The 11,877-nt window shown below is 32.3% G+C and overlaps 1 protein-coding gene across 1 annotated transcript; it reads right to left on the bottom strand.

Annotated features, from left to right (window-relative positions):
• Positions 1–5,814: 5,814 nt before the first annotated feature.
• Positions 5,815–8,070, bottom strand: LOC111920005 (uncharacterized). The gene is made up of 5 exons (XM_023915602.3): positions 7,899–8,070; positions 6,847–6,982; positions 6,393–6,486; positions 6,221–6,301; positions 5,815–6,130 (listed from the first exon to the last, which is right to left on the bottom strand). Exons 1-5 carry the CDS (start codon positions 7,936–7,938, stop codon positions 5,996–5,998), a joined length of 486 nt encoding a protein of 161 aa, XP_023771370.1. The 5' UTR covers positions 7,939–8,070; the 3' UTR covers positions 5,815–5,995.
• Positions 8,071–11,877: the final 3,807 nt, after the last annotated feature.

The following is an 11,877-nucleotide window of genomic DNA, read 5'->3' as shown; positions in this document are numbered from 1 at the left end:
CTTAAGCACAAAGCTTAGTGAGTTCCCCCATCATACCACATACCATACATAACACATACTGTCAGGCATATCTGGGTGCCGGCCTCCCCTTCGGTCTATTTCGACCGGATAACTGCCTAGCATATATGGGTGTTGGCCTCCCTTTCGGTCTATTCCAACCGGATAACTACCTAGCATATCTGGGTGCTGACCTCCCCTTTGGTCTATTCCAACCGAATATCAAGGACTATTTCACCCCTACCACTACCACATAGAACCATAGCATACATGCATATAGAACATAACAAATAGTGGCATACCAGACAATTATCACACAGAAAATCATCCAACTACAAGCTCTTACTAGTGGGCCGACATTGTGGCCTTAGACCCACTTCTACTGGAAGGTAACTCACCTTAGTGTCGTGAAGTCTGTACTGTACTCGATGTCGGGATCAACTCCTCTCAACTCCTACACATAACAAACTTCCTTAATTTACCATTACACATTCTTAACCCCTATAAGGGTTACTCAGGTCAAAGCCAAAGTCAAGGTCAACACCTTGGTTAAAGTCAACTATGGGTCAAAGTCAACGTCTGGTTGACTCGAATTGACTCGCTGAGTTGACCCCACAACTCGCCGAGTCCCCTATTCCTAGAAACACTAAGACTTCGATCCTACTCACTGAGTCTTGCATGTACTTGTCGAGTTCTACTTCTTACACAGCGGGGACCTTCTTCAATTGACTCGCCGAGTTCATCCTTGAACTCGTTGAGTCCTTCTTCATGCAAGAAGACATATTCAAACCTGGACTCGGCGAGTTCCGTGTGAACTCGTGGAGTACGCCTTCATGCAGTTGGGACTTGCCTTGAACTCGTCGAGTTTTGTTCTTAAACTCGTCGAGTTCCATGATTTCCAGGTCCAGATTCACATCTATCCTATTAAGTCCTCTTCTAGACTCAACCAGCTCGATTAAAACAGAAAAGGGTTGGGGAATCGTACCCCGACTCGTCGAGTCCCCCAAAATCCAAGTCCAAACTATTGATTTTAGTCGAGTTCAACGCATCCAAAACATAGATCTAGCCTCCTATGGTCCATAATGCACGTAAAGTTACAAACTTTACGTTCATGCATGGGGTATTTGGCTCAAATGGTCCTAAAATGGAGTCCACAAGGTGCATGGGGTTCTTATGGCCACAAAGTTGGCACCTTCATGCCATGGGAACTCTCAATGGTTCCAGATCTGAAGTCATACCCCTTTTAACCACAAAATCCCGAATATGGCACTTCTAAGGCTTAGAAAAGGTAGAAATGAGCCCTAACTAGAGATCTATGAGATGGATGGTCAAGGTTGAAGCTTTTTACCTTGAATGAACTAGAAATGAAGTAAAACCTATGGATCTACTTGCTTCTTCTGGAACCCCCAAGCTTCTACTTCCTTCTTCAAGCTTGAAATAACCAAAAACACACAAAAATGGCTCAAGAATACTCAAAATGCTTTAGGGTTTCGAGTTAGGGCGTTTATGGACTAAGGTGGAAACCCTAAATATTAGTGTTTCATCCAAACAATTCTACTCGCCGAGTCGGGCTCTCCGACTTGTCGAGTAGGTTACTAAAACCCGTGTCCAAGAGTCTAGTCTACTCGCCGAGTTGGGCCTCCAACTTGCCGAGTCCTAGGGTAAAATCATACAATTTATTAAATTAAAATACGTACCGGGAATCGGGTGTTACACTTCACCTTAGCAACTGATAGGATGAATTTTGGAGAAAGAGGATTAATTGTGATTTATTAATATATTATGTGAATAATATATTAAACGATAAATCATATGGTTTAATTAATATTGATCAAGAATTAATTTAGAATTAGTTTTGTGGTCAAAAGAGATTAATTAAATCAAGGGGACTGATATTGTAATTATAAGATAGTTATAAAGTTGGGCTTAGGATCCATAAGGAAGATATGGACGAATTATATATGGGAGTCCATATAGAAATCATCCAAGGGGCCTTCTGGAAGGATCCTTTGGGCTGTTTAAGGACTAAGCAACCGAATTAGGGTTTTGACTGAAACCTTAATTGGTCAGCTATATAAGGAACCCTTGGGCATGCCAAAATCGGCTACAAGAAACCCTATAAGGATTCCATAGCCGATTTTGAGCCTTTCCTATCTCTCTTGTTTCTTCCTTGTTGCTAGTGGTGTTTATGACTCCATTAGAGGTGCAACATTTGAGGCATTAAGATTTCAAAGGCCAAGGAGATCTTGTTATTACTACATAACAAGTTGATGTAATCATTCTAACTAGTTTATGTGTCAATTTCGATTGTTATATGCTAGTCATAGGGTTTACTGCTTTGGTATTCAATGTTGTATGTTTAAATTAGAAAAACCTAGATCAAAGCAATTAGGGTTGCATGTACACCATAGGAATGATGGTATGCTCATAACTTATCACCTCTCACTTCTCTTCTAGTTTTCCTAGTTGCTAGGGTTTGGGTGTGAACCATCAGAGACATGAGATTTTTGGTGCTAGCTTCCAAGTGTTTTTCAAGAAGGATTGTTTGATTGTTTACTACAACAATAAAAAGGGTATGTAATCTTCTATTAATTTCAAAATTACATAGGGTTATATGGTTCTTGTTGTTCAATAGAATGTCACTTCAACAGTGTTATGACTAGATCTAACTGGTTACAGGTACCCTTAAGTGTATAAGGATTTATCCGCGTTATTGCATGTAAAACCCATCAATAAGTATAAGGGTATACATTTTGCATTACAAAGTACTTCACTATTTCATTACTTTGTTTCACCATGATACATATTTAAGGTTCATAAAGAGTTTTTGGTTGCTGATAAATAGAGAGATGATGTTTGGATTTGGAGTTGGATAGAGAGATTAGAGGTGATGGAGTTACAACCGAGCATTTCTTGGTTTTGAGAAGGATACTTAGTGAAGTTCAACTTGTTAATTGAATGTATAGATTGGAGTGGGAGTTATTCCATATCGGTTCTTTCTTGTTTAGTAGTAATAGACACCATATTGATAGTGTTATGCTTCAAGAAGGTGTTAATGGTACTAGATGGCACCGACTTGTTCCGATCAAGTTAAATGTTCTTCTTTGGTGTGTTGTTTTAGATAAGCTCCTTACTTGAATGAATTTGGTAGACAAAGTTATTGATGGTTACATGGTGTTATTCCCTTCATGTTCCTTACATATGGAAGATTGCAGTCACATGTTTGTTAAATGTGAGGTTGTTCGGTTAAATATGGGCAAAGTTTGTGAAATGGTTGGACCTTCCTTTTCCTCTTCTTGCTACCATTGTAGAAATCTTTATCTTGGGTGGATTCAATATCTTTGGGAGCGAAAAAAAGGAAAGCTCTGGAGTAGGGATGAGCAGTTTGTACCAAATCTCGATCCTGTATCGGAACCGGTACTGAACCGTACTGAATTTAAAAATATAGGACGATACTCGGTACTACAAAATCACGAAATTCGAGATTCGGTACCCTTTGTACCGGTACTAGTACCAAAAACCGGTACCATTCCCCGTATCGGTACCGATAACGTTAATTCATTATGGTACTCGGGATTGACTTTCCGTCAAATTCGGTTCGGAAAATAAATGATATCGGTTGGTACCGGTTCCATTCGAAGCTCATCCCTACTTTGGAGGTAATAGTCTTGATCACGATATGAATGATTTGGCAGTATAAGGACAATGTTGTTTTTTAGATGTGGAGCATAAAAAGAAATTTTATTTTTGAAAGCATTGTTATTCCTTTTTTTTAATCGATTCTCAACTAGACTTGGTAGAAATAGCATCATTTGGACTTTGTAATTACAAAACCCAATGTTTAAGGAATCTTTGTAGTTGTTTTCTGTTTGCTGGCTTAAACTGATAAATTGTTGCTGATATAAATATTATTTTAATTTAACCGAAGAAATTGATTGAATATGAATAAATACTATTTTACCCTTCTATTTTAAAATAATAAATTATCATTTAGTATTTAATAATTGTTATAAAATAAAAGTATACAATATCATTATATCATATTAACTAATTAAAACTATTGATAATATTGACACAAAGTTAATTAACACCATATATGAATTGATTGACTAGAAAAATAATTTTTTTTAAGAAGCATGATTAAATGCAATTTTTAACTTTTTTTTATATTATTAAACTAATTGCAAGAGAAAATAAATTAAATGGGTATTGATGGTTAGCAATTGGCACAATTGTCATAATATTATCGTTGCCTTTTTTTTCCAAATCAAATGAAAAGATATTGATGATTAGCATAATAAACCTAACTTTAAGAATTAATATGAGACAATTGTGAAAACAAAAGGAGAATGACATGGTATCGTCATATCCATTTGAAAAAATAGGAGGACAATTATGGAAAAAGACACGTCTGAATTCATAGACCATTTTCTTTTCCATTTTTCCTGTTAAGTTTTTATTTAGTAGTTAAGTAAAAAAGAAACATCTAAATACTAAATATATCTGAATATATTAAATGTTGTTAATATTAAGTTCATTAAGTTAAAAAGAAGAGAAATAAAAAGACACATCCCTTTAGCCGTTAAAAAAAAAAGCTGTATAATTGAGGCTTCGTAATAGGTTAGTATGTGAACCCTTGTAACCGATTTAATTAATAGAACTGTTAGTAAGCAACTCTATATTTATTTATTTAATTTTAAATATAGAAAAAAAAATATGAAGCTCGCCTCGTAACCTTATGATCATTTACGTGGAACCAGATTTTGATATCCCAAAAATTCATCAGGCTACAGTTCGACTTTAGAATAATTAGAAATATAATATGCAATAATTGTATTATTACACAATTTAACTTTAAAAGACGAATGTCTGTTGACAAAAACGATCTTCATTTTCAACAGAATTTGTATATACATATGTACGAACTCGCTCAATGATTTATTTCAATGGCTTTCTTAATACATTAACTAAAAAACTCCTTCTATCTCAAGTTTCTATCATTATATCTGTATCATCTTTCTATAGATGCTTTTACAGCCTAGCACTCTTAACATAATAATTGCATCATGATTGAGATTGACTAGGGTTTCTTCAGGATGTTTGTTGCCTATTATTTTTAGCAAGGTTTTAAAATACGGAATCGGGCCTCAAGGCGTTTACCCCTCGCCTCACGAGGCGTAAGCCTCGAGGCGAAACGAGGCGTAAGCCTCGAGGCGGAATAAAATAATAATAATAATATATTATATTAATCATAAAAAACATACTAAAGTCCAATTTCAAACATAAAAGTCTTACTTAATGTCATCATCCCAAAAATAAAAAGATACTAAAATTCATAATAGTCTTCAAATCATGCCAAATTAGTAAAACCAAACGCATAATAGTCTTCAAATCAAGCCAAATCAACAATAACGAAAAATAAGGAGTGACGAGAAGAGAAAAGAAAGAAGAAATGAGAGAATAAGGAGTGACGGCTGGAGAAAAATTAGGTCAAGTAAAGATATCACGTGATTTCTAAGGTCAAAAAGTCCAAAAAAAAAAAAAAAACCCAGAACGCCTCTTACGCCTCGCCTCGGAACGCCCCGCCTCGGACCGCTTTTCACCGCCTCACAAGACTGAGGCGTGCGCCTCATTCTCCCCCTAAGAAGCGTAGCCTCAGAATCGTTTTTCGTCCGCCTCGCCTCAAGGCGCGCCTCGAGGCGTACGCCTCGAACGATTTTTAAAACCTTGATTTTTAGTTAATAATCTTCTTAATCTAACTATCAATAATTCAGTATCATATTATCACTTTCAATACACACATCTAAACACCCTGCAGAAAAAAAAAAAGTATCTCATTCATTCAAGAGAATCTATAAGCAGAGACAGACAGTTGAGGGTAATTGGTGTTATCAAGCAAATACACAACTCTTTAGGTAAAATGATTAAAACTAAAACCAAAATATCAACAAATCCTTCCTTGCAAATTCAAGTAACAGCAGATACATGATTTTTTTTCTCACATGGTGGCTTCTTCAGGATCAGTTTCAATTGGCACCTGAGGCATGTTATTCCCACCTCTCAGCCGTGAGGACACGTTGTCAATTGCAGAATTAAGCTGGCTTATTTTAGCATTCAGAGTCTGCCTTGTTTTCTGCAATTTTATTTTAGAATAAAATAAAACAATAAGTATAAGGAAACAAGGTTGATACACAATTCAAGCATTAAAGGAAACTAAACACACCTCTAGACCTTCATCATAGTATATTGGCCGTTTTGCCCTCCTGAATCCATATTCATCTTCATTCAACAGAGATCTTCTTATCTAGTAAGTCGTTAAACAAAATTACCAAAAAAAATTAAGACCTCAAATATTTATTATTATTATTAGGCATGAGTTTAGTTGACTGTTTGACCTGTGGAGCAAATATGTATGCAAGAGTCCCGCATAATGCACCCCCCAAAAGGAAACCAGCAACAAAGTCACCACCACCTCCACCACTACGATCACTGAAGGATAAAACCCAAAATATAAAAATATAAAAAAGAAATTATAAAGAGATAAAGTTGCAGAAGTTTTTACTAAGTATTCAAAGCGTATTTGTATTTTTGTCTTTTACGAAAAGGGGAAGGAATGGAATTGAAATCCCTCAACAAAGTGATGGAAAGTTAAAAATCCTCATATGAGGTAATCTTTCAATTTCAATGGAATCAATTCATATCCAATGACAAATAAAGACGATCCATATGTGGTTATATATTTTGTTATTAGCAAACGCACAGGGTGACAAGTTTTGTCGTGTTTGGACATAGATATTATTAAGTGAAATTTAATACAAATACCATAAGAGGGACAAAAAGTTATCTTACTTGTATTCTGCAGAAATCGCCAAATTTCGCCGAATTTTTTGTTGATTAGACTTCCTTTGATGTGTGAGAGTAATTGTGTTACCATAAAAGGAGGAATTCCCAGACCAATTTTTATGTCCCTTCAGATTCCCTCGAACTGCATGGTGACAATATATCCTCACATCATCATCAGTAAAAAGTAAAAACACAAAATACCAAATTCCATTGACTTCCAACCTTCCACTCTATAATCTTCCACAAAACTCACTGATTCTTACAATTTGATTAGTGAAGAAGGATCGATGATGAGGAGCACCAATTAGATTAGAAACTCATTAAGACAAGTGAGCTTGAAGAAACTCATTGAATCAACCAAATCAAAAGACAAGTTATTGGAATTGAATGAAGAAAATCTTTATGATGTGTTTGTTAGTAGGCTGATCAAAAGAAGAAAGGGGATATACAGAGAGGGAACGCAATTTGGCTAATGCTCATGAAGAAACGAAAGAAGGTTCTTCACATCTCTCCATGGCTATTGGACTTGAAGAGAGAAAATCAAGCTTTAAAAGGTCATTCTTTTTCAAATTCACCTCTAGTACAACACAGTTTTCTAAACAGCGCCCAAAAACAGGTTAATCCAGCTCCCCGATCTTTTAATTTAACAAAGAATTATAATTTTACTGATTTTATGAACTAGATATTCATTTATCGATCACACAAACAAAATAGGTGATAAACTAGGAATTCGAACAAAAACAAATAGGAATTGATTCGCTTATACAGATATCTATCTTTCTTGATCTTGAACTGGAGCAGAAAATCAATAACCCGAGAGAGAGAGAGAGAGAGAGAGAGAGAGAGGGCTATATCAATTAGGGCATGAAATTGTTGGGAACAAGAAAAAAATCTTTACCCGTGGATATCAAAAGCAATTATTACAAAAATCATATCATGCTCATCGTCTAAAAGAAAAAGATTCAGCAAGAAAGTGGTCCTCCGCTCTCTAGAACATAAAACCCTGGAAATCTTGCAGGTAATGATAGATAAAAGATTGTAGAAATGAGTCAAATTACCATTGATTGAAGCAGGTGCGACGATGCTGCTTGTAGCCATGAGTAGATGGATCGATACCGATGAACAATTGAGATTTGGGTGATCAAGAAAAAAACAAATGGGGTTAAGAAACAGCCAGCCAAGCGGAGGTTTTTTTGGCAGTGAGAAGTGAGCAAGAGCCAAGAGATAACCCAATTAATGGTTTGGTGGAGAAGGGTAAAAGAGGGAATTCAGAACAAAATGGGGTTCCTTGGTAACTCCGCTACCATTTACTGCCAAAAAAATAAAACCTTGGTTCTATCGGAAAAAAGATAATCTCCCTCTCTTCTTTAAAAAAAAAAAAAAAAAAAAAAAAAAAAAAAAATTGGTATTTTGGTTCAGGCCTATAATATTTTATAATTCCGTCCATTTTATGATTGTTATAAAATTCTATTTTTTTCCCATATGTTATACTACGTAAATATGAAATCATGCGGATATTCGATCCATGGCAATTTAATAAATTGTATGTATGGGAATTTAATAAATTGTATGTCATTTCCCACTAAATTCGATACTCTATAAATGTCATCCGATTTCGAAACTAATTACACAATTGTAAACATTTTCAGGGGTTTCGACTTTCGATTGCATTGCTCGGGCCACGAGGCAGCTAGACTAGTTGCCAACAAACAAATTATTCACATGTTATGTTCAATGATCTTGACTTTTTTTGGTGTATTCATATATCTTCATTCCCAAAAGAAGGGATTCTAGGGTTGTGATTCTTAGAAGATGCCAACACATGAACCATGTGATAGTGAAACCTTTAAAACGTCTCAACCTTTAAAACGTCTCCATCTTTATTAAATGCATTTTTAAACTTGAACGGTTGAACCATATTTGCATCTTTACAAATTTAGATCTTTTTTTCCATTTGCTTTATGCATGCTTTCGATATGTTCATCATCGTCTTCATAGGTTTCATTTTTGGATTTTGGTTTGCTGCGACTGAGAGTTTGGTGGTGAAGGAAGTAGAGTTGAGGGTGAAGCTGCAGAGAAAAAGACAACAATAACACTCATGACCAAAAAAACAAAAGTCGTGATGAAGAACATCATTCATAACATATTCGATCCTCCAAAAATGGATAAAATCTATAATTATAAAAAAAATATCACGGTCATAAGCCAAATCACTAAACCAATGATATGAAAAATGATCCAAAAATAAAAATAAAAGTCACTCAAAGGGCATGTTCGGTACAGAGCGTTTGAGAGCTTCTAGTTTTAGTATTTGACAAAACGCTTCGTTTTTGAACAGAAAGTCTCGTTTGACACTACAAGCTTCTAGCGTTTAGTTTAAACAAAACGTTTTAAATCTAAATGCTACTTCATGTAGCGTTTAACAAAACGCTACAAACTACAAACTATTCGTTGTCAGCTAATTTTGCCGAATACATCCAAAGTGTTTTAGCCTAATAAGTCATAGTAATCAATTTGATAATTTCTTATGGTTTAATTTAGAACAAAAATAAGGTATTAATAACTAACCGCAAAAAGCCTAAAAAATATGATAGTTTTATATTAGTTAACATGTATACAACATTTATACCCAATTTCCATATTGTCATATATATATATATATATATATATATATATATATATATATATATATATTCAGGTTCATTTGAGACCATTTTAATTTTGTGAGACCGTGAGACCAAATCTAAAAATAATTTTAAAATGCAAAATAAATGGAAAAATCCAAAAATTATTTTTTTAAATATTATTTTCGGAACTTGAATTAACTAAAAAAAATAAAAAATAATCCCGTTTTTTTTTTTTGAAAAATACGTGAAATATTTTAATAGAATATTACACTGCATATTCTAAAAAATAATTTTAAAATGCAAAATAAATGGAAAAATCTAAAAATTCTTTTTTTAAATATTATTTTCAGAACTTGAATTAACTAAATAATAATAATAATAATAATAATAATAATAATAATAATAATAATAATAATAAAATCTCTTTTTTTTTTAGAAATACGTGAAATATTTTAATAGAATATTACACTGTATATATTCTAAAAAATAATTTTAAAATGCAAAATAAATGTAAAAATCCAAAAATTCTTTTTTTAAATATTATTTTCGGAACTTGAATTAACTAAAAAAAATAAAAAGAACTAAAAAAATGCGTCTCACGGTCTCACAAAATTAGGCCGTCTCACATGAACCTAACCCTATATATATATATATATATATATATATATATATATATATATATATATATATATATATATATATATATATATATATATATATATATATATGGAAAAGTTCAATAGAGAACCATAATTATTAGTTCTTCAAGTAACCAAATCTTTTATAAATTTCTAGAGCTTATTCTTTATCGAAAAAAAAATCTAAAAATATCTAAATTCATATATTAACATTGTGAATGTGAAAAATATTTTCGGATTCACCGTGTGAATCCGGATTCACGTTGTGAATTTTCAAAAATTCACATTGTGAAATTGACGTAAAAAAATCGAATTTGATATCATTGGAAAAAGGATAAAAAGTTATGAATTTCTGTATTTTTAGTTTTTTTTAATAAAAACTAAGTTTTAAAAGTTGAAAAAAATTAAAGATTGGTTCCTTGGTTAATTATGGTTTTCTATATATATATATATATATATATATATATATATATATATATATATATATATATATATATATATATATATATATATATATATATATATATATATATAGGGAGTGGTTTAAATGAGAGCCTAAAAAATGTTAAAAACCCTAAAAACCATTTTTAAAAAAAAAATCATTATGGACATTTTGGACAAATCAAACAGTAATATTATATTAAGCAAACTTTTTTATTCCCTAGTTTACAGCTAGTTTTCATTGTTGTTAGACCGTCGCCGGACCACCATTAGACCGTCGCCGGACCACCATTAGACCGTCGCCGGACCACCCGCTGGACTAACATCAAATTCAATGACATTTTCTAGTTGTATTTACTGCTTAATAAAACAAACATTGTAAGTTTCAGTTCCTTGGTAATATTTTTTAATACATACCATTTTATTTTTGCAGCCAAACATACAATAGTTTAATAAAAAAAAATAGATTTATGCCTTTACAAATCCTATTTTTCTCTTTTTGCTAAATTGTAGATTTCTTTAAAAAGAATATACCATATATATAATACATATTTACAGTTTAAAATATCATATTCACAGTTTAATAAACATATTAATTCACTAATAGTTTAATTTTTTCATTCATATATTCATTCATATTTTAACACAAAATTTATATAATATACAACTTAATACAATCCATTTTTAGTTTAATACATAAATTCACAACATAATACAATACATTATACACAAATTCATAAATTCAAATAAGTCAAACCCAAACTCTACCACCGCCACCAACTACCAGACACCGCCATCAACTACATGTGCCACTTTCGCAGCTATCATTCCTTCCAAATCAGATCTTATATAAAATAATGAATTCATAGCTTAAATATTATATTCATGGTTTAATAAACCAATTAATTTACTAATTAAGAGTTTAATGCAAAATAATTATAAAAACTAATATATTTTTGCATATTTGTACAACACAAAAAAAATATATACTCACAAAAATAAATACAAGCATTCATACATTAGTCATAGTTTAACATAAAATTCATTAAAAATTCACATATTAATACAATCAATTCATAGTTCGGTATATAAAATTTACAACTTAATATAAAAAATTCATAATTTAATGCACAAAAATGATACATTCACAATCATATTCTCAACTTAAAGCTTACATATATACCTTTAGATTTATATGTTAGTGCTTCTTTCAAAGTTTATTTACACAAATCTTCACAATTTAAATTTTATATACTTTATTCAAAATTAGATTAAATCAGATATGTATATAATGTTATTTTCATCTCATATGTCAAAAGCAAACAATGGAT

Source organism: Lactuca sativa, chromosome 9 (genome assembly GCF_002870075.4).
Source record: "Lactuca sativa cultivar Salinas chromosome 9, Lsat_Salinas_v11, whole genome shotgun sequence".
NCBI lineage: Eukaryota > Viridiplantae > Streptophyta > Magnoliopsida > Asterales > Asteraceae > Lactuca > Lactuca sativa.
This window is presented reverse-complemented; position numbering and strand designations above follow the sequence as displayed.

Coding starts and splice junctions, on each gene's coding strand:
- LOC111920005 (XM_023915602.3), bottom strand. CDS start 7,938: ATGGCTACAAGCAGCATCGTCGCACCTGCTTCAATCAATG. Junction 6,487..6,846: donor GCGATTTCTGCAGAATACAA/GTAAGATAACTT, acceptor TTTATCCTTCAG/TGATCGTAGTGGTGGAGGTG. Junction 6,302..6,392: donor CATACATATTTGCTCCACAG/GTCAAACAGTCA, acceptor ACGACTTACTAG/ATAAGAAGATCTCTGTTGAA.